The sequence below is a fragment of the Euprymna scolopes genome, chromosome 14 (assembly GCF_053919585.1).
Source record: "Euprymna scolopes isolate OS-2025 chromosome 14, ASM5391958v1, whole genome shotgun sequence".
Lineage (NCBI taxonomy): Eukaryota > Metazoa > Mollusca > Cephalopoda > Sepiida > Sepiolidae > Euprymna > Euprymna scolopes.
In genome coordinates, this window is record NC_136495.1 from 6,692,517 (window position 1) to 6,716,575 (window position 24,059).

General features: G+C 36.6%; 1 protein-coding gene across 3 annotated transcripts in view; it reads right to left on the minus strand.

Annotated features, from left to right (window-relative positions):
• The window catches only part of LOC145292856 (ankyrin repeat and MYND domain-containing protein 1-like), a 143,447-nt gene that overhangs the window by 24,534 nt on the left and 94,854 nt on the right, over positions 1–24,059 (minus strand). For all 3 annotated transcript variants that reach the window (XM_080138957.1, XM_080138956.1, XM_080138958.1), the window contains 4 exons: positions 17,679–17,786; positions 16,024–16,155; positions 13,872–13,979; positions 8,875–9,031 (listed from right to left, as the gene is read on the minus strand). In XM_080138957.1, the coding sequence (XP_079995083.1) occupies positions 8,875–9,031; positions 13,872–13,979; positions 16,024–16,155; positions 17,679–17,786 (505 nt within the window). The remainder of the gene's footprint in view (positions 1–8,874; positions 9,032–13,871; positions 13,980–16,023; positions 16,156–17,678; positions 17,787–24,059) is intronic.

Sequence of the window (24,059 nt, forward strand, 5' to 3'; positions counted from 1 at the left end):
TAAAACTTTACCTCGATAATTCATAAAATAAAGATTAACTTTAGTAATTCATAAAAATAAAGCTTTACTTCAGTAATTTATAAAATAAAACCTAAATTCAGTAGTTCATAAAAACTTTAAACAAAACAAAAAACATAAAGTTTGGTAAAAAATAAAACTTTACTTTAGTAATTCATAAAATAAAACCTAACTTTAGTAATTCATAAAATAAACTTTATATATAAAAACTTTTGTATATAAAAGAATACTTTACTTTATTAATTCATAAAATAAAACTTTACTTCGATAATTCATAAAAATAAAACCTTACTTTATAAATTCATAAAATAAAACTTTACTTCAGTAATTCGTAAAACACAACCTTACTTTAGTAATTCATAAAATAAAACCTTACTTCAGTAATTCGTAAAAATAAAACTTTACTTCGGTGATTTATAAAATAAACCTAGTAACTCATTAAATAAAACTTTACTTAAGTAATTAAAATAAAACTTATCCTCAGTAATTAATAAAATAAAACTTTACTTTAGCAATTCATAAATAAAACCTTACTTTAGTAATTCTTTAAAACTTTACTTTAGTAATTCATAAAATAGAACTTTACTTCGATAATTCATAAAAATAAAACTTTACTTCAGTAATACACGAAAATAAAACTTTACTTTATTAATTAAAAAAATAAAACATTACTTTAATAATTCTTAAAATAAAACCTTACTTCAATAGTTCATGAAAATAAAACTTTACTTTGGTAATACATAAAAGTAAAACTTTATTTCGATAATTCATAAATTAAAACTTTACTTTAGTAATTCATGAACATAAAACATTACTTTAGTAATTCATAAAATAAAACTTTACCTCAGTAATTCATAAAAATAAAACGTTACTTTAGTAATTCATAAAATAAAACTTTACTTTAGTAATTAAAAAAATAATACCTTACTTTAGTAATTCATACAAAAACTTCACTTCAATAATTCCTAAAATAAAACTTTATTTTAGTAATTCCTAAAATAAAATTTTATTTTAGTAATTCATAAAAAATAAACCTTTACTTTAGTAATTCATAGAAATAAAACTTTACTTTATTAATTCATAAAATAAGAACTTTACTTCAGTAGTTCCTAAAAATTAAACTTTACTTTAGTAATTCATAAAAATAAAACTATAAATAAATGAAATCCGGGTCGACATTTTTTCTTTTTTACAACCACTTAAAATGTCTCTCGCTGCAACATGTCAATTTTATCCGATCTGTATTTTTCTTTCTTCCGACCGCATTAGCAAGTTACTTCTCGCCTTCACATTTACACGTCCATTTTCTTTGACGTCACCTTCCTTTTTCTAAGCACATGGTGTATTTTTTTCTCATTTTTCCTTTCTCCTCTTGTGCACATTTCCTAATTTACATATGTCTTTTTTCGGCTGCTGCTAATCTCTTTTAAAGCTGGCTATCTTATGCTGCTGATATTTCATGCGCTCTCATATGCACTAGGGTACATTCTTCTAAATGAATAAATTGGAGAGAAAAAAATACCAGTACAATATTTGAAAATATATTTGTTGTGAAAAATATGACTGTTTTAGTTCAGAATGAAAAAGTCGTTGAAATATTTGAAATCTTGCTTTCTGTGAAAAGGATGACTTTATTTTCTCTCTCTCTCTCTCTCTCTCTCTCTCTCTCTCTCTCTCATATATATATATATATATATATATATATATATATATATATATATATATATATATATATATTTGTATATTTTGGCAGCAGATTGTTATTCAGGTACGTCTCGTTGAACAGGACGGAGTTATTCTTTTTTCCAATCTGATGTATCTTTTAATTAGGTTTTTTATTATTTTTTTCGTCTATTTTGTAGTTAGTATGTAATTGGTTTTTATAGTATAGTTTGATGGTGGCGTTTTTTTTTTTTAGGGTTAGGTTTTACGTTTTTATTATGAAGTGAGTTTAAATAGAGGTTTATGTGTTTGTTGACAATTTTATTGGGAAAATTATTGTTTATTAGGGTTTGGTTTATGTTTGTTAGTTTTTTGTAAAATATTTGTCGAGTTGATGCTATATTGTATGCATGCTGAATCAAATTTCTTATAAGGGCACTTTCATATTTTTCTGGGCATTCGCTGTGGTAATTTAGGAGTATTGCGTTATTGTTGGTAGGTTTTTTTGTATGTTGAAGTTGTGTATTTAGTGGGATCACTTGAATCTACTAATACGTCGAGAAATGGTATTTTGTTATTTATGTTTGGGTCGTAGGTGAATTTGAGGACAGAGTGTGTTTCTGGGACTAGTTGGAGTTTTTCAATGTCTTGTATTGATTCGACTGCAATGAATATGTCATCGCCATATCTGGCATAGATAGTAGGTTTATTTTTTAAATCTAAGAAGATTTTATTTTTGTCATATAGTATTTGGCGAATGTTGGGCCTAGAGGTGATCCCATTGAGACGCCATCTATTTGAATGTATATTTTCCCATTAGGGTCTGTAAAGGGAACTTGTGTGGTACATTCTAATAGTAATTTTTCTAGAGTTTTGGGTTTTGGGGTATTGTATTATGGTTGTATACTTGATTAATGATTATTTTAATTGTGTCATTTATCGGGACATTAGTAAAAAGGGTTTCAGCGTTGAGGGATGCAGTTATGCATTTGGGGAGAGAGTTTAATTTTAAAAGGTCTATGAAGTCGGTGGTAGATTTTATGCAGTATTTACTAGGTATGTAAGATTGAATAATGTTATTGATTGTTTTAGCGATATTATATACTGGGGTGGGGATTGTATATTTTGGCAACAGATTGTTATTCAGACACGTTTCGTTGAACACGACGGAGTTATTCTTTTTTCCAATCTTGATGGATAGTGTTTCAATTTGCCGGGCGGTCCTATTAATTTCGAAAGGCAGCTTATGCAGTATGACGCCCAAAGTTTGTGTTTCGGCCATATTGTTCTCATTGTTCTTGAGCGCTTTCTATTGGTGCATCCGATTATTTTCATGAGCGATTGTTGTTCTTTTCGTTTTCTATGAGGCTTGGTGTAATTATAGTTTTTTTTTTTATTAATTGGTTATAGAGTTGAGTGCATGGGGGTAAGGTCAAATTATTTATTTATTTTTTTTGTTGTTTAATTTTAATTTGTGGGTTTTAGTTTCCCGTATATGTAGCCGGGTTTATAGTCTCCTATTATCTTATTAAATGTTGCTTACTTTTTGTGTTGTAGTCGGTTTTATTTAAGATTGTTTACATATTTGATTCGTCGGCCATTTGTATAGTGATGTTAGAATTGTTGTAGAGTTGTTTGGCTGCTTCTTTTAGCTTTGAGGTTACGAGGGGGTTAAGTTGTCTGCGTTTGTATCTACTTTTATAACCTTCGGATTTCATGAGATCTTTGAGGTGTGGGTGTGTGGAGATTTTATTTTGGATTTTAAGGTTTTGGATTTGTTGATAGAGCATTTCGATTTCGCATAGTTTAATGTTTTGGTTGTAATTTCTAGAGAGGTGACAGTTGGGGCCGAAGTTAAGAAATTGTTTTTGTTGTTCGCTAAGGGAAGTGTTGGATAGGTTTAAGTATTTTTCTTTAGTTTTGGGTAAGTAGATGTGTAGGTTCAGTTTTTGTTGCAGTTTTATTTTGTGTTGAATTTGGTCGCGGTTGGAGCATTCGGAGATTGTGTTGAGGTTTGGAACCGGGTTGCGGTTGTTTTCTCTTTCAGTTGCGATTTGATTGTTTGGAATTCTTGGTTAAGGGTTTTGATAGCCTCATTGGTGGATGATATTTACCTTCGGATCAGGGTTTTCTTGAAGTCGTAAGTAAATCCTTTGGTCTGTAATGCTGGATTGTGTAGTTTTATATTTGTATATTTTGGCAACAGATTGTTATTCAGACACGTCTCGTTTCTCGTTGAACAGGACGGAGTTATTCTTTTTTCTAATCTTGATGGATAGTTTTTAATTTGCCGGGTGGTCCTTTTAATTTCGGTAGGCAGCTTATGCAGTATGACATCCAAAGTTTGTGTTTCGGCCATATTGTTCTCATGGGGCAATTGTTGTTGTTTTCGTTTTTGATATATTGTGACATGATCTCTAAATTGGACTATGTATTTAAATCAAAATTTAAATACTTAATTTTAGGCTGACGAGATATATCGTTTACGTTTTTTTATATTTCGTCACTGGGGTAAAATATAACCTGATTCCCACAAGGGAGGCTAGTGAACTAGTCGTTTTGCAACCGAGCGAGGGTCTACTAATGTACCCCCACCCCTTCAAAACTTTCAGAGACTTTACCGGCTGGAGATTTTGTCATGTCTATTTTTAGACCGGATTTTGACGTAGAGAGGAAGGGTGGAGACCGGAAGAGTTATCACTTCCCCTTTCCCTTTTTTTTAACTGTTTTTCTGTTTGGGTCGCCGACCTGTTAAGAGGTCTCTCTCCTCCTGGGAGGAGGAGGGGGATGACTTCCTCCCCTCATGCGAAAAGGAGATACCGATACACGAGGCGTAAACGACGCGATCATCTCCAGTCATGCGAGAGAATGCGATGAATTTACTTCCTCACAAAAGAGACGATGGCTTTTTCCCATCATGCGAAAGAGATATGGATGTGCCGAACGCACGATGCGATATCTTATCCTTCACGAAAGAGACAGATATATAATGCGCGAGCAAGAAAAGAAAAAGAAAGCCCGTGAGATGGCTATGTGAACGTTTTCCAAAATATCTTGGATTAACTGCGTCGTCGTCGAGTTGTGAAACACCCCAGCAAAAGAAACGAAAAAAAAAGGGAAAACAAAAGAAACCTGTAATTACTCCAAGGATTTTCACTGATTTCGATACGTGGTGATATAGTTTAAATTCCATAACTTTGAATACATTTCTTTTTCTTCCGTTAAACTCTTCCTTTTTTCATCTTAAATAAATCTGCTTTTGTATCATTTGGGAAAGTGTTTGTTATCTCGTTATTTCATCGCATTTTTATTGTGTTCGTCCTTGTGTTTCCATCCACTTGTTTTATTTTTTATTTTTGCTGTGTCACATATGCGATGAAGAAAAAATACTTTGGTTTTTGCTTTCCCATAAATTCCCTTATACCCCCCCCCTTTTGGGCAACGTGCTACAAAGATAAACAATTTTCATTCTTCTCAGAAATTTCTCATCATACCCCTTAAATCCTCACCTTTCATCGCACATGTGTAACAATATATATATATATATATATATATTTAAAAGAGTGTAGCCATCAACAATTGTGGGTTTTTTTTTTAAGGTTTTCATCATATTTTTATTTTAAAATATTTTTATAACGCGTTTCGAGCTTAGGGTGTGCTCTCTTCAGATATTTTCGTAAAAAGTTTTTCTTTAAAATGGGAGTTTGTGGATATGCCTCCGCTGATATTAAATATGTTTTTCATAGTGGTGCGATGCGTGTGTTCAGTGTTTAGACGTTCTGTCTCCAACTTTAAGTGTTTCACTGTGACCGGTCAAAGTTAGTTTCAAAGAGTGTTTTTTAGTCCATATGGTGAAGGTTTTTATGGCTTCTTTAGGGTTCTTTTTTAAAGACTTTCTTTCCCCATGTATAGCATACACTCACACACAATCCCATACGCATACATATATATTCATGTACATGTACACATGCACACGCACACAGGCACACACACATACACACACGTACATACATAGAAATATATGTAGGAGCATACATATATACACATATACATACCCACCTACACACTCACACACGCACTCGCATACATCCACCGCTAACAATTATTTTTATTTTTTATTTTATATATATATATATATATATATATATACACTTTTTTTTTTTTTCCTACCAAAACACGCATGTATATATGCGCTTAATCATTCAGACATATGTACACGCACCCACACACACACACAAGTAAGATGGAGAATAATAGGTAGAAGATATATATACACACACATACACGCACATACACACATATATGTACACACATATATATATGTGCACATACACTCACAAACATCCACATACTATGTAGGCACATACACATACATACACACATGCACACACACAGACATATGCAGGGGCTCACACATACACGTATATCCATATTCACACGAACACATTTACCCACTCATACATGTGCATACATATGTATATATACATACATACACACATACATACGGATGTGTATACACTCATCCACCCATATATATATATATATGGGCACATGCATTCACAATCCCACACACACATACATATTCATACATCCCACCTTATGTATATATTGGTTGGAGTTTCCTTTCCAATCCATGCACATATGCATACATGGATTCGGTCACCCAAACATAAGTGCACGTATATATACAAACAAGATGTAGCATAGATAACAGATGATATATAATTATACACACACGCATACACAATCATATGTGTACACCCACGCACATACACATATACACACGCACACACGCGCGCACACACACATACATACGTTTAATTTCTAGTTGTTTGTTTAGTTAAGAGAAATGGTACTGTACTGGGTATGGGCGCGCGCACCCGCGAAAGTGTGCGTGTGCCTTATTGTGCTTTTTTGTTGTTTCGTGTGTGAGGGTGCACACCTACCCAAGCATGCATGTGTGTAAGTGTATTTTGTGTTTTGCCTATTTATGTGTATAATTATGGAGAGACGTTTAAGGCGGGGTTAAACTTTGTTATGAAATTTTTTTCTTGAGTTAGCAAGTAGAAGTAGTTGTCAGTTTGGAAGATGGGCATTATCTCGAATCTGCCTCCACTGCATGCGTGTATATGTTGTGATACATGTATGTGTCTATTTTCCGCGATTTTGATGTTGGATCGGTGTAGGGCTACTCTATTACTAAGGTTTTTTGTAGCGCCTATGTAGGATTTATCGTATGCTGGACATTTTATTACATAGATTACGTTTTTTGAGGTGCAATCTAGGTTTTTTTTAATTTTGAATGTTTGTATGGGGTTCGCAAATGTGTATGTGTTTCCCTCTAATATTATGTTGCAGACTCCACATCGTTGTTTGTTGCATTTTGTGACTCCTTTTGTTGCGTCTTGATTGAGTTTGGATGAGGTAAGAATGCGTTTTAGGTTTTTGGGTTGGCGTTTGCTTTTTATTATTTTTGTTGTTTTAAGGAAATTGTTTAGTTTGCTGTTTTGGTTAAGTAGGACGAGGTTTTTCGTTATCTCTGTGAAAAGTTCAGGGTTGTTTGTGTTGTGTGTGGAGACGTATGTTAGGATTTGTTCTTTGTTTCGTTCTTTAGGGGTTCTCAAATCTTCTACTGGTATATTTGTCGCAAGTTGGATCCCTTTGTCTATAAGTTGTGATGGGTATTTTCTTTTTCTTAAATTTATTCGTAGTTCCTTGAGTCGGATTTTTCGAAGGTTATTGTCCGTGATTATGGTGCAGATTCTACGTGCTAGGGTGTAGGGAATTGATTTTATGCAGCTTTTAGGGTGGTGACTTTTAAAGTGTAGGTATTGTTGGGTGTCTGTAGGTTTGCGGTAAATGTCTGTGATAATGTTATTGTCTTTAATCTTTATCAGTATGTCTAGGAAAGGTAATTCTGTAGAGCTTTGTTCTATGGTGAATTTAATTTTTGGGTGTAGGTTCTGGAGTATGGTGTGTAAGTCTGTGATGTCCCCCCATGTGGGTTTCCATAGGATGAAGCAGTCATCTAAGTACCTTTTCCATGATTCTACAAACAGTATTTTAGTGCTGTGGCCAAATTTTTGTTCTATTTTTTTATATAGGGTTTCTTCTAGGTAGGCTAATGTAAGGGTTGCGTAAGTCGGTGCCATTTTCGTTCCCATTGCTGTACCTAGTGTTTGGATGTAGTTGGTATTGTTGAATTCGAAGGAATTATTATTTAGAATTATGTCTATACTATCGATAATGAATTGTTTTGTGAATCTGGGATGTAGTGTTTGTGCGTGTCTGTTGATCCAAAATAGTATTGCTTCTTTTCCTAATTCATGGGGTATATTACTATATAAACTACTAACGTCAAATGTAACTAATAGTGTCCCGTTTTCTACTGTATGTGGTAAGGCAATTCATTGAAAGTACAAATCATATATATATATATATATATATATATATATATATATATATATATATATATATATATATATATATATATATATATATATATATATATATGATTTGTACTTTCAATGAATTGCAGACCAAAAATCCTAAATCATTCATTATTAGAAAATCTTTGAAATTTTAAGTCGACATTCCTTACTATTCTTAAGACATTACAAATTGAAATTTTACAGACTTCAAATTCGTTTTTATCGATAAAACGGAATTAAAAATGTTTTCTGACATATTTGAGCTAGTGATTTGTTGAAATGTCTACAAGAAAAGTGATTTTTTTTAGTATTATCTTGATATAGGATTTATTGTTTATTGAAAAAAGAGTATTTTCTTTGAAGATGTATGGACTTGTGAATGTTAGAATTGTATGAGGAAATCGATGAATGCCGTTGGGAAAAGCAAAAACTGAAGGTTAATTTAAGTCTTATATTAGGAATCACAAACCAAATTAAATTTTCATTATATCTAAACACATGTGGGCACATAGATTTTTTGCAAATAAAGGCAATGATAATTTATTTTGATGGCACACTTAACAACTAAATTATGATTGTTCCAAATTTGTTGAAAATTAGAAAATTTGCCACCTTGTGTGCTATTGGTCTGGAAATCAAATTTCACAATAAATAAAAACGCAAATTTTGAACATGTGAAAAAAAACCCTTCTAAATGTATCTTCGCATAAAGGTGTGAAATTGTCAAACTACATGAAAAGAGAAAAATTATTTAAAATCTCACTTTCCATCTCTTCACGGCGCTTTCTGTTCATTTCTAGTTCAAGGATGGATTCCCTTAAGAGCGAACTAATATGTGATAGAATATCCTTCCTTATTTTATTTATTTCCCTTTCTCGGGCTGTTTGAGCATATGCTGGTGTACGGGAAATGCGTTCATCCTGCAAGAAAAAAATATTGACCACATAATTAAAAAAAATCAGAAAAATAACGCAAAGACAGGAATGTGTTAGAAAAACATTAGTGGAAAACAATTGAACACTAAGAAGAAGCCAAAAAAATGAAAAATAAATAAAAAAAATAATGATGATATTGAGAATATACGTATATACGTATACAGGATGTTTGAAAAATCGATGGCATAATTTGGGGATATGTAAAGAAGTCTCTTTATGTGGTGGTTGCTTTTGTAATAACACTCCATTACTAATCTAATTTCCTTGTGAACTATTTTTTCCTTTTATATCTACAGTGAATTGTGCATGGTCATTAGTTTCCTAGTTTTGTATTCTAGGTGCCTGAGTTGTCTATATGATGAATTGTACAGAATATTTTGCTATAGAAATTATCCAGGTTTTATTTCTTTTATCAGATTTCTTATAAATAATTTAGTTTCTAAGAGTTTTCTTGTTCTTCTCAGATATACTTTTCTAATCTTATTTTTCATTTTTCTTGCTTTGATGAAATCAACTTCCGGAACTCTCAAATATTTGTATGTATCATGTGCGGCAAGTACTCTCATCTCCTCACAGTTAAATAGTTCCATGACCTCTGCTGTCTTGAGCTATCACCCTTTTCCTCTCTAGTAGTGCACACTTTTCCATTCTGAATTCCATTTGATCTGGTCATATTTACTAACATTTCTAGTCTCAGTTTGTTTTCTTTTAAAAATAGCTTCAGGTCGTCCATATACATGAGATGGTTTATTTTTCTCCTGTGACTGTGAACTTGCATTCGGCATTCACACACACACACACACACACACACACACACACACACACACACACACACACACACACACACACACACACACACACACACACAGGTGGTCTGCAGGCTAAAGTATCAGGCTAGTGATGAGTGTAGACCTATCAAAACTGATGTCGCCAGAGGTGAATAGGTTAAGTAGTTGACCTCACAGCTGCTGGGGGTTAAACACCTGCGAGAGAACAGGTCGATATAAACAAGTGAGATGAGAGACAAGAAGTCAGTCAAAAAGGCTTATGGTAGCCAAGAGTTGCTGAAATTCGTCCACCCCCTGCTGCCCCTCCTGTCTACCATATTGTATGTGATTTATTGCTTTGTCTCTTTGTCCACAGAGTTTGCATTTGTTATTTTATTGTGTCTTATCGATCTTAGCCTTGATAAAGTTTGTTTTAATTGTGTTATCTTCAGTAGCTGTTAGTAGTGACTCTGTCTCTCTATTTAGATGTCCTTTTCATAGCCATGTCCAGGTGTATTCATGACTTTAACCTATTGTCATTATTATGAATTATCCTTTCTGTGTTCAACATTATGTACTTTTCTCATGTTTTTCTGTCTCATTAACACAATCTTTTATATCCGTCAATCCTCTTCCTCCGTCTTTCTTTTTCACATGGAAGTCGGTCAACATTATCCTTTGGGTGTAATGTATTGTGCATGGTCATAAGTTTCCTGGTATTCTGGTCGAAATGCCTCAATTTTTGTTTGGTCCAGCCTATGAATACCTTACTAGTGATACTATCAATGTATTTATACCTTTTATTAAGATCCTACTATATAACTTAGTTTCGAGGAGTGTTCTTGTTCTTCTGAGGTATTCTTTTCTAACTTTCTCTTTCATTTCCATTGCTTTGATGGTGTCTGCTTCCAGAACTTCCAAATATTTTTAGGTATCCTCCTTGCCGTGTGTCCTCATCTCTACTTGGTTGGGTAGTGGCATTGCCTTCCATTTTCCATTTCTTATAACTAGCAGTGCACGCTTTTCACTCTGAATTCCATTCGGATATCCTGGCTGAAGGTGCTGGTTGTGTTTCGGGCAATTCATAAACATTAGGTAATTCCTTTTTTTCATCTGTATTAGAAGACTTGTATTCGGTCTAGCATTTCTTATATTGTTTAAAGGCATCATGACTATGATGGACAGTGGTGGTGATAGGGAATCTCCTTGGAAAATACCTCTTTGTACATATATCTCCGTTTTTTATTGCCTTTCAGCTTTCTGTTCAACTCACCATGTTCTCATTGCTTTTTCAATCAGATAATCTTGTCTGGCATTTTTTATATATTTTATATTATATTTATATTTTGATTTATCGTCCATGTTTGAGAGATCCTGTTGTATGCTTTCTTGTAGTCAATCCATGCCATGACTATATTTTATTCTTGCTTTTTACCTCCTTCATGATCTTTTGGGCTACATATAGTAGACCATATGTTCTTCTTTTCCCTTTTCGTCGGAATCCTTTCTGTTCCTCAGGAAGTAGTCAACGATTACTGAGGGAATGATAAAATTTTTCTTTCAGTTGTGCTGTTATAATTTTTCACATGGTTAGTAGGCAGGTTATGGGCCTATAGTTACTGGGGGCGGTTCCCTTTTCTGTGTCTTTTTGTATCGGTGTGATTCTACCTTTGGTCATCCATTCTGAGTTATCTCCCTTAGAACAATGAGTTAAGATTATAAATTACCAACTTGACTTGACTAGAATCATCCTGTGCTAGTAGGTATTCGTGAAACGTTGACAAATTTCAATATTTAGACTTGTTGCTTTGATTTTGTCATCATTGTTTTTTGCGGGGATGGACATTTAGAATATTAAAACAATATCTCATTCTAACATCTAAAACAACTTTATTGAATCATTTTCGTTAACGTGTTAATGAAAGAGAAATAGGAAAGAGAAAAGTATTAGTAAATGGAATAAGTGTTCAATTATGAAGAATGCCTACCGTACACATGTGTTGAAGCCAAGGACATGTAGGTATGTGTGTGCGTGTATGTGTGCTATTGTAAGTTCACATGTGTGTGGCTATAGTAAGCATGTTGAGGCCATGTCGCTTCTTGTCGAACCCCGGGTCGGCCAACCCAGTGAGGTTCTGGTTGTACCACACATTCTTTTGTTGGTCAAGTTGTGAGAAGCCGTAACAATCGTCAAAGGTCACAATTCTACTTCTCAACTCAGACTGCTTTATATCTTCCCTATTTGTATGTGTGCGGCAAGATTTCATGAGACGACAGCTTATAAAACCACCGACACCATCTTTAATCTCTCTTTATCACCCGACATACACACACGTGGTAAGACTTTTGTTTTCCTTAACTTAAAACAACACCCCCAATACAGAAGATTGGAGTTTGAAGTGCTATAAACTCGCTCTGATCTCCTGGTCGAAAAAAAAAAGGGGAAGTAGCTTGTGTGTTAACCCTTTCTATCAAGCTCTATCGCGTTTCCAGCATATCTGAGAGATGATCTTTGATTGGACAAGCCAGAAAAGAAAGTTGAATGCTTGTACCAATCAGCGCTAAGCTTAGAAACCAAACAGCCGCAAAATCTGCTATTGATATTGTGGGCTACTGATATCATTCTTTATCAGCAAGAAATCAAAATTATTTTTTTTAGTTGTATAACAAAACAAATGTGATTTGCAGCTCTTCGGTGCAAGTCCACATGTAATGAGAATCAAAAAAATAAATAAATCCATGAGTATGCACAAAAACAAAAAGTTATAAAGTCGTGTTTGATGGGAAAAAAATTCATATATGTGTACCATAAAGAGAAAGAGTGTTGCGCACCAAGAGAGAAGTTTGGGGGATTCGAGCCACAAGGGGTTGTTGTCAGTACCATGTCCTGACCAAGAAAAGAGGAAGTAAGCCGTATATTAACCCCGTTTTACTAACTTCTATCATATCTTAAGCTTGTTTCCTTTAATTATTACAAGAAACCTTCTCAACCACTAATAGCTATAGCTAATGATACGTTACCTGAAAGTACTTCATTCAAACTACTCAGTTTAACGTTTACCAGGAACATGAGTTGGAACAGATATATCGAGGGTATTACCACGGCTGCTGAAAAGAAGGTGGGCTCTCTCTACCATGCTAGAAAGTTACTTACCTGAAAGTATCCTGTACTTCTACAAGGCCAATATTTACCCCATGTATAGAGTATTGTTGCCACATTTGGACTGGTGCATCTGCTACTGGTCTCTTACTCTTAGAGTGTGTCCAAAAAAGAGTTTACAACCTAATAGGTCTCGCACTGTCTGCTAAGCTTCAACATCTGTCCTATCGACGAAATGTTGCATCTCTCTGCCTGTTTTACGAGTATTTTAATGGTAGATACTCCAATGAACTACAAGTGCCCTTGTACCCCCTCTATATAAATACCCCCAACAAACCCGACAAACAGCAAAATCCCTCCTCTACACAGTAGAGATCCCCAGATGCTAGAAAGCTTTCTACTCTAATAGTTTCTTCCCTAGGACTGCTAGATTTTAGAATTCCTTTCTGGGTTACCTGCCTCCTTGATTGTACTGACATGCAGAAAATGTAATGTGAACAAACATCTTGCTGCTCAACTCTTTGCATAGTATCCCTGCATATTTTGTCCCAGATAGTAGCCTGCTATATCAAAGTGGCGTTGTGCCTTGTTTGGAGTGAAAATATAATTTTTAAAAAGTCCTCAGCTTGCCTGAGAAATGAAGCCAGAAAGAAAGTTAAATGCTTGCATTAATAAGCATTGAACTTCTAAAACATAAACAGTGAACTGTCTCTGCTGTTGTTGCTGCTGCTGCTGCGGTTGTCTGCAACCACCACTGTTGCTATTGTTTACGGATCGCCACACTTGAATACGTATACAACATTTGGTATTCTAAAAAGGTTACTCATCTGGTACTGACCAGGTTCAACGTCACTTAACTTCAGTGATGCAAAGAGATGGTGTTTTAATGTGATTAGGCTGTATGTTTAAAAGAAAAAAAATGTTAAAAATAAAAAAGACATCAAAAATCAAACATTACCTGAAAAAACAGTTCATAAGCGAAATCCACAACAGTTCCGAGACATTTTTTTGGACCAATCGGAATTCTGGCCAAAATGTTGGCATGTCCTTTATACAATTTGTTCAGCTGAATGAAAAGAAGAAGAAAAAAATGATAAAGCAATGAAAATATGATTATTTTGTTCAAAGAAGCAGCAGCAGTAAATATTGTTATGTATCGTTTATTCCAAATTCCAGTGCATACTACAAAAATCCAAACACAATATATTTCTCCCTCTTTTTCCTATCAGCTTTCTAACAACATACCTAGTTCATTGTTTTGGAGAGGATGGTGAAGGGCTCCTCAGCAAGCAGCACACACATAACAAGAGACTTTTATAGACCAAAACACAGCACCAACACATATACACATTTGGTCCTGAATATGACCTAAAACTATATCCGATGGTGATGCCCCAGCTTGCAGGCCTTGGGGAGTGTGGAACCACCCTTTAATTGCCATTGTTTCCAGGTCCACTCTGACCCGGAGTGGTAGTGCCTGTTAGGGTCCCAACTATGGGTTAAATAGAATCCGACTTAAAAAACAAATATACCCCATTAAAAATCGTTCCTCAAAATAACTAGATTCGGCATTAAATAACCTGAAAAAGGTTGATATGCCGTAAAACAAAAACAACCAACCAACATATACACATTGTTAACTGAACACTCTCGCACACAATTTAGTACATATCACTAAAAACAGAGGCACACACTGATATATGCACATGTATCTTCATATCTTCTCATTTACACACGGATAAACGCACCAACCAAAACAAACATATGTACGAAATTTTACTTTACACGCATGGATGTCTTAAATCAGACATGAAGGTAAAACTAAAAAACACATATCTAAGGAAATTGCTAAAACTCTAAAGAAAGACCTCCAGTCTGTAGTGGAATGGCGCCGAAACTGGTTGGTAATGTTCAATGCTGCCAAGACTAAGCTTATCTCCTTTCATAATTACAAGAAACCTTCTCAACCACTGATTGCCATGGCTAACATTGCTTGAAAGTACTTCACTCAAGCCCATAGGCTTAACATTCACAGACAACATGAATTGGAACAAATACGTTGAGGGAATTGCTACGGCTGCTGTGAGGAAGATGGACTCTCTCTACCGTGCTTAAATGCTGCTCACACCTGAGAGTATCCTGTATCTCTACAAGGCCACCGTTTGCCCATGCATGGAGTATTGTTGTCACATCTAGGCTGGTGCATCTACCAGTAGTTTCTCGCTCCTGGACAGGGTTAAAAAAAAGAGTTGTCAACCTAATAGGTCCTGAACTATCAACTAAGCTCCAGCCTCTGTCCCATCTCTGAAATGTAGCAGCCTTGTGCCTGTTTTACAAGTATTTTAATGGCAAGTGATCCGACAAACTCCGAGCACTCATACCTCATCGCCGATAATACATGTCAGAACGGCTGTCATTTATTTAATATTACAGAGCTGCAAGGAATTCTCTTCTTTATGCAACTAAAATCACACAAAGAAAAATTGGGCTCATGAAATAGTTGAGAAATCTATAGTATTTTGGAATATTGTAATATTCTTTGATGAGTCACTTTTGGCAGTGCTGTGAAGGCCTCCTTACTGATATTGTACTAATATATTTATTAATTGAAGTGGGGGTAAGGAAATTTTTGTTTTGGTCGGCATTGTCCAGGGGCAAATAAAATATCATTATCAACATCATTTCTCTTCATACTTTGATTTTAACTGTACTTTTCATAGTAATGACATTACAGTATTATATTTCGTAAGTGTGTGTGTGTGTGGGGGGGTAACAAACTTTTGTTCTACTTGGCATTATCTGAGAGCAGTAAAATTGTCATTACTAACATTACTGTATTATATTTGTTTAGCAAGAGGCATCAAGTACCATTTTTTAAGTCTTTGGTATGACTAGATTAAGGATTGAACCTCAATCTACCTGCCCATTAGCTAATACTCTAATCTATTATGCCAAATAAACCAGTCTTATTTTAGATGCATGTTTATAAAGGGTTGGTTGTGTCCATCGGTTGGTCTGCCATGCTTAAGTTTGAAATAGCATTTTGGTCAGTCAGTCTTGCTTAAGTTTGAAATAGCATAAAGAAATTATTCTTGGGGCACTTTACTTACCAATAAAACCGTGGTTTGAGCACTCAACTGGCCTTTAATATGCGATAAAACACACATACAAAGGGCGCTACCTATACCATGAGAAAGAGGAAGACTGGGATCAGCACCATGACTAAGTAATTCATCAACAGCCTGTCAAAAAAGTGGAAGTAAAACAAAGACACAAAAAAAAAACATGATTTTATGGATTCAGTGAATTTGTCTACAATTTATCTACAAAAATTTATCTAAAATACAATTCAACTCCAACAATTCATCTAAAAATTTAATGTATATGCAATTATATATTTCTTTACAGTACATTTAGAACAATTTGTCTAAAAATAAAATTCATATATACGATTATACATATATCTTTGTTTACAATACCTCTACAACAATTTGTTTAAAACTACAACTACAATTCATATATATATATATATATATATATATATATATATATATATATATATATATGAATAAATGACAAAAAAAATATATTCCAAAAATCACTTAATTATTATATCAATCAGTGAATCTATTATGCCCTTAACTCACCCGAAGAAATAGCAACAATCAATCCGTCAAAAGGAAATAAAGTGTGATTTGACATGATTAAAATCCGAAAATTGGAAGAGAAGCTGCAAATGCCTTTAATATGTCTCCATTATGCCATTTTGAATTTCATATATATATATGTATGTGTGTGTGTGTAACTAAAATTCATCTACAATAGTTTGTCAACAAATACAATCTTACTATGGCAATTCATCTACAAATATAATTTGACTGTAGGATTGTAATATCACAAGGTCAATATACATATAAATTAGACTTTAAAAAATTCATTTTAATGAAGAAAGCAACTATAGGATGTCCACTGAATTTCACTTGTAGTTATAGACTAGATTATAAATGTATAACCATATACACGGTGTCCATAAAGTCTTTGGACAATTTTATAAATTCATTAAAATATTTTATCAAAATAATTTTTTTTACACATTAATCAGTTGTTATGAAAGTTTGAATGATATCAATTTGTAATTTCATAAATGAATTGAAAAATGAAATAATCAATTTTCAACCTGTAGCAGAAGGACTTATAGGAGCAAAAATGATCAGTTTATAAACATTTATTCTTGACGAAAGAAGACGAAAGTAAACCTACAGAATTGACAGAAAATTTGATTTTTTTTTAATTTTTACAAAGGGGTTACCACATATCAAGGCTTGGAGGCCACTCGGGGATAAGGGTTAATGTGTATATTGTAGTCAGTAGGACAGTTACGTAATAATCGTTTTTCGTGGTAATTTGATATAATTACATTATTTATGAGGACGGTCGAATAAAAATTTATTTATGTTGGACTTGAAGACAACGATATTTTAGTCAGCTGGAAAGCAGACCAGCGGAACAGAGTTCCTTAATATTATTTAAACATTTCAGCAATTTCCAACTTCAGTTGTAATATTAAATTTAAAAAAAAAATTGTCTAAAGACTTTGTAGGCAATCTGTATTAATAGTAATTCCACTAGTCTACATATTAATACCGTAGTACCTTTAACGTAGATACGTGTGTCACGGTTTCCAGATTATAAATTATTCAATCTGGAGATCCTATTTATTTTAATTAATTATATATTAAAGCATGTAGAAAAACAAAACTCTTACTTGAATATTTCCGTATGCAATAGCAACTCCCAAAGGCGATACTCCATTACAGAGGACATTAGGATTTGCTCGGTTCTCTAGTAACAGCCGGACGAGTTTTGCGGCTTCCTGTTGAGAAAATAAACACAGTTTGAATTTTATTCATGGATTACACAAACAAAATAATTACAAAAACAATGCATTCAGCTATAGATTGTTCACTTTAAACGTTTGTACATTAATATGCATAATCACGGCCATTCATATATTAATACTTATTTATCTTTTGTAAAAACGTAATAAAATATTCATGCTTAGCATTCAGCAATAGCCCCTTCCGCACTATCGTAGAGACGGTGGCAATGTGTTGGTATCAGAGATATGTTTTCTGGAACACAATTCCTGGCAGGGCCACTCCTGGTGGATAGGTCTGGTACCAGCAGTATTAGGGCCATTCCTAGTGGATAAGTTTGGTACTGGCAGTATTAGGGCCACTCCTGGTGGATAGGTCTGATACCGGCGGTATTAGGGTCACTTCTGATGGACAAGTCTGGTACCAGTGTAGCAGATGCAAATAGACCTCTTTCTTCTTGCACATATTCCTCCCTGATTGAGTGATGTGGCCATACACTAGCCAATCAGAGTAGTAGCGCATGAATATTTTTAACCGCCAAGGACCTGCCAGCTTCCGGTCCTGAGAAGAAAAAACTCTCTCTTACTCCACCAGCTTTCGAAGGGAGTAGACCTTCCGCTTCTCTGCTCCTACTAGGTATCAGACGACAGCCACCGGCTGTAACTACCTAGTAAGCAGTGAAGTCCCGAACCTTCCTTCCTTCTTTTCCTCCTCCGAGTTTAATGCCTTTTTAAATAAACCTTTTCCTTGTTAAGTTTAAGAAGTGGTTTGTGGTTTGTTTGGAAAATTGTGTTAAATTATTTTATTAGGGAGTGCCTTAAAAGCACCAAATAATCATCCTTAAAACTCTCTTTTGAGCCATTGAATAGTCCAGGAGCGAGAGACAAGCAGTATTAAGTAAATAGGCCTAGTATCGGCAGCATTAACGCCAGTTTTGGCAGATAAGTCTGGTAACAGCAGTATTAAGGTTCCTCCAAGTGAATAGGCCTAGTATCGGCAGCATTAACGCCAGTTTTGGCAGATAAGTCTGGTAAAAGCAGTATTAAGGTTCCTCCAAGTGAATAGGCCTAGTATCGGCAGCATTAACGCCAGTTTTGGCAGATAAGTCTGGTAACAGCAGTATTAAGGTTCCTCCAAGTGAATAGGCCTAGTATCGGCAGCATTAACGCCAGTTTTGGCAGATAAGTCTGGTAACAGCAGTATTAAGGTTCCTCCAAGTGAATAGGCCTAGTATCGGCAGCATTAACGCCAGTTTTGGCAGATAAGTCTGGTAACAGCAGTATTAAGGTTCCTCCAAGTGAATAGGCCTAGTATCGGCAGCATTAACGCCAGTTTTGGCAGATAAGTCTGGTAACAGCAGTATTAAGGTTCCTCCAAGTGAATAGGCCTAGTATCGGCAGCATTAACGCCAGTTTTGGCAGATAAGTCTGATAACAGCAGTATTAAGGTTCCTCCAAGTGAATAGGCCTAGTATCGGCAGCATTAACGCCAGTTTTGGCAGATAAGTCTGGTAACAGCAGTATTAAGGTTCCTCCAAGTGAATAGGCCTAGTATCGGCAGCATTAACGCCAGTTTTGGCAGATAAGTCTGGTAACAGCAGTATTAAGGTTCCTCCAAGTGAATAGGCCTAGTATCGGCAGCATTAACGCCAGTTTTGGCAGATAAGTCTGGTAACAGCAGTATTAAGGTTCCTCCAAGTGAATAGGCCTAGTATCGGCAGCATTAACGCCAGTTTTGGCAGATAAGTCTGGTAACAGCAGTATTAAGGTTCCTCCAAGTGAATAGGCCTAGTATCGGCAGCATTAACGCCAGTTTTGGCAGATAAGTCTGGTAACAGCAGTATTAAGGTTCCTCCAAGTGAATAGGCCTAGTATCGGCAGCATTAACGCCAGTTTTGGCAGATAAGTCTGGTAACAGCAGTATTAAGGTTCCTCCAAGTGAATAGGCCTAGTATCGGCAGCATTAACGCCAGTTTTGGCAGATAAGTCTGGTAACAGCAGTATTAAGGTTCCTCCAAGTGAATAGGCCTAGTATCGGCAGCATTAACGCCAGTTTTGGCAGATAAGTCTGGTAACAGCAGTATTAAGGTTCCTCCAAGTGAATAGGCCTAGTATCGGCAGCATTAACGCCAGTTTTGGCAGATAAGTCTGGTAACAGCAGTATTAAGGTTCCTCCAAGTGAATAGGCCTAGTATCGGCAGCATTAACGCCAGTTTTGGCAGATAAGTCTGGTAACAGCAGTATTAAGGTTCCTCCAAGTGAATAGGCCTAGTATCGGCAGCATTAACGCCAGTTTTGGCAGATAAGTCTGGTAACAGCAGTATTAAGGTTCCTCCAAGTGAATAGGCCTAGTATCGGCAGCATTAACGCCAGTTTTGGCAGATAAGTCTGGTAACAGCAGTATTAAGGTTCCTCCAAGTGAATAGGCCTAGTATCGGCAGCATTAACGCCAGTTTTGGCAGATAAGTCTGGTAACAGCAGTATTAAGGTTCCTCCAAGTGAATAGGCCTAGTATCGGCAGCATTAACGCCAGTTTTGGCAGATAAGTCTGGTAACAGCAGTATTAAGGTTCCTCCAAGTGAATAGGCCTAGTATCGGCAGCATTAACGCCAGTTTTGGCAGATAAGTCTGGTAACAGCAGTATTAAGGTTCCTCCAAGTGAATAGGCCTAGTATCGGCAGCATTAACGCCAGTTTTGGCAGATAAGTCTGGTAACAGCAGTATTAAGGTTCCTCCAAGTGAATAGGCCTAGTATCGGCAGCATTAACGCCAGTTTTGGCAGATAAGTCTGGTAACAGCAGTATTAAGGTTCCTCCAAGTGAATAGGCCTAGTATCGGCAGCATTAACGCCAGTTTTGGCAGATAAGTCTGGTAACAGCAGTATTAAGGTTCCTCCAAGTGAATAGGCCTAGTATCGGCAGCATTAACGCCAGTTTTGGCAGATAAGTCTGGTAACAGCAGTATTAAGGTTCCTCCAAGTGAATAGGCCTAGTATCGGCAGCATTAACGCCAGTTTTGGCAGATAAGTCTGGTAACAGCAGTATTAAGGTTCCTCCAAGTGAATAGGCCTAGTATCGGCAGCATTAACGCCAGTTTTGGCAGATAAGTCTGGTAACAGCAGTATTAAGGTTCCTCCAAGTGAATAGGCCTAGTATCGGCAGCATTAACGCCAGTTTTGGCAGATAAGTCTGGTAACAGCAGTATTAAGGTTCCTCCAAGTGAATAGGCCTAGTATCGGCAGCATTAACGCCAGTTTTGGCAGATAAGTCTGGTAACAGCAGTATTAAGGTTCCTCCAAGTGAATAGGCCTAGTATCGGCAGCATTAACGCCAGTTTTGGCAGATAAGTCTGGTAACAGCAGTATTAAGGTTCCTCCAAGTGAATAGGCCTAGTATCGGCAGCATTAACGCCAGTTTTGGCAGATAAGTCTGGTAACAGCAGTATTAAGGTTCCTCCAAGTGAATAGGCCTAGTATCGGCAGCATTAACGCCAGTTTTGGCAGATAAGTCTGGTAACAGCAGTATTAAGGTTCCTCCAAGTGAATAGGCCTAGTATCGGCAGCATTAACGCCAGTTTTGGCAGATAAGTCTGGTAACAGCAGTATTAAGGTTCCTCCAAGTGAATAGGCCTAGTATCGGCAGCATTAACGCCAGTTTTGGCAGATAAGTCTGGTAACAGCAGTATTAAGGTTCCTCCAAGTGAATAGGCCTAGTATCGGCAGCATTAACGCCAGTTTTGGCAGATAAGTCTGGTAACAGCAGTATTAAGGTTCCTCCAAGTGAATAGGCCTAGTATCGGCAGCATTAACGCCAGTTTTGGCAGATAAGTCTGGTAACAGCAGTATTAAGGTTCCTCCAAGTGAATAGGCCTAGTATCGGCAGCATTAACGCCAGTTTTGGCAGATAAGTCTGGTAACAGCAGTATTAAGGTTCCTCCAAGTGAATAGGCCTAGTATCGGCAGCATTAACGCCAGTTTTGGCAGATAAGTCTGGTAACAGCAGTATTAAGGTTCCTCCAAGTGAATAGGCCTAGTATCGGCAGCATTAACGCCAGTTTTGGCAGATAAGTCTGGTAACAGCAGTATTAAGGTTCCTCCAAGTGAATAGGCCTAGTATCGGCAGCATTAACGCCAGTTTTGGCAGATAAGTCTGGTAACAGCAGTATTAAGGTTCCTCCAAGTGAATAGGCCTAGTATCGGCAGCATTAACGCCAGTTTTGGCAGATAAGTCTGGTAACAGCAGTATTAAGGTTCCTCCAAGTGAATAGGCCTAGTATCGGCAGCATTAACGCCAGTTTTGGCAGATAAGTCTGGTAACAGCAGTATTAAGGTTCCTCCAAGTGAATAGGCCTAGTATCGGCAGCATTAACGCCAGTTTTGGCAGATAAGTCTGGTAACAGCAGTATTAAGGTTCCTCCAAGTGAATAGGCCTAGTATCGGCAGCATTAACGCCAGTTTTGGCAGATAAGTCTGGTAACAGCAGTATTAAGGTTCCTCCAAGTGAATAGGCCTAGTATCGGCAGCATTAACGCCAGTTTTGGCAGATAAGTCTGGTAACAGCAGTATTAAGGTTCCTCCAAGTGAATAGGCCTAGTATCGGCAGCATTAACGCCAGTTTTGGCAGATAAGTCTGGTAACAGCAGTATTAAGGTTCCTCCAAGTGAATAGGCCTAGTATCGGCAGCATTAACGCCAGTTTTGGCAGATAAGTCTGGTAACAGCAGTATTAAGGTTCCTCCAAGTGAATAGGCCTAGTATCGGCAGCATTAACGCCAGTTTTGGCAGATAAGTCTGGTAACAGCAGTATTAAGGTTCCTCCAAGTGAATAGGCCTAGTATCGGCAGCATTAACGCCAGTTTTGGCAGATAAGTCTGGTAACAGCAGTATTAAGGTTCCTCCAAGTGAATAGGCCTAGTATCGGCAGCATTAACGCCAGTTTTGGCAGATAAGTCTGGTAACAGCAGTATTAAGGTTCCTCCAAGTGAATAGGCCTAGTATCGGCAGCATTAACGCCAGTTTTGGCAGATAAGTCTGGTAACAGCAGTATTAAGGTTCCTCCAAGTGAATAGGCCTAGTATCGGCAGCATTAACGCCAGTTTTGGCAGATAAGTCTGGTAACAGCAGTATTAAGGTTCCTCCAAGTGAATAGGCCTAGTATCGGCAGCATTAACGCCAGTTTTGGCAGATAAGTCTGGTAACAGCAGTATTAAGGTTCCTCCAAGTGAATAGGCCTAGTATCGGCAGCATTAACGCCAGTTTTGGCAGATAAGTCTGGTAACAGCAGTATTAAGGTTCCTCCAAGTGAATAGGCCTAGTATCGGCAGCATTAACGCCAGTTTTGGCAGATAAGTCTGGTAACAGCAGTATTAAGGTTCCTCCAAGTGAATAGGCCTAGTATCGGCAGCATTAACGCCAGTTTTGGCAGATAAGTCTGGTAACAGCAGTATTAAGGTTCCTCCAAGTGAATAGGCCTAGTATCGGCAGCATTAACGCCAGTTTTGGCAGATAAGTCTGGTAACAGCAGTATTAAGGTTCCTCCAAGTGAATAGGCCTAGTATCGGCAGCATTAACGCCAGTTTTGGCAGATAAGTCTGGTAACAGCAGTATTAAGGTTCCTCCAAGTGAATAGGCCTAGTATCGGCAGCATTAACGCCAGTTTTGGCAGATAAGTCTGGTAACAGCAGTATTAAGGTTCCTCCAAGTGAATAGGCCTAGTATCGGCAGCATTAACGCCAGTTTTGGCAGATAAGTCTGGTAACAGCAGTATTAAGGTTCCTCCAAGTGAATAGGCCTAGTATCGGCAGCATTAACGCCAGTTTTGGCAGATAAGTCTGGTAACAGCAGTATTAAGGTTCCTCCAAGTGAATAGGCCTAGTATCGGCAGCATTAACGCCAGTTTTGGCAGATAAGTCTGGTAACAGCAGTATTAAGGTTCCTCCAAGTGAATAGGCCTAGTATCGGCAGCATTAACGCCAGTTTTGGCAGATAAGTCTGGTAACAGCAGTATTAAGGTTCCTCCAAGTGAATAGGCCTAGTATCGGCAGCATTAACGCCAGTTTTGGCAGATAAGTCTGGTAACAGCAGTATTAAGGTTCCTCCAAGTGAATAGGCCTAGTATCGGCAGCATTAACGCCAGTTTTGGCAGATAAGTCTGGTAACAGCAGTATTAAGGTTCCTCCAAGTGAATAGGCCTAGTATCGGCAGCATTAACGCCAGTTTTGGCAGATAAGTCTGGTAACAGCAGTATTAAGGTTCCTCCAAGTGAATAGGCCT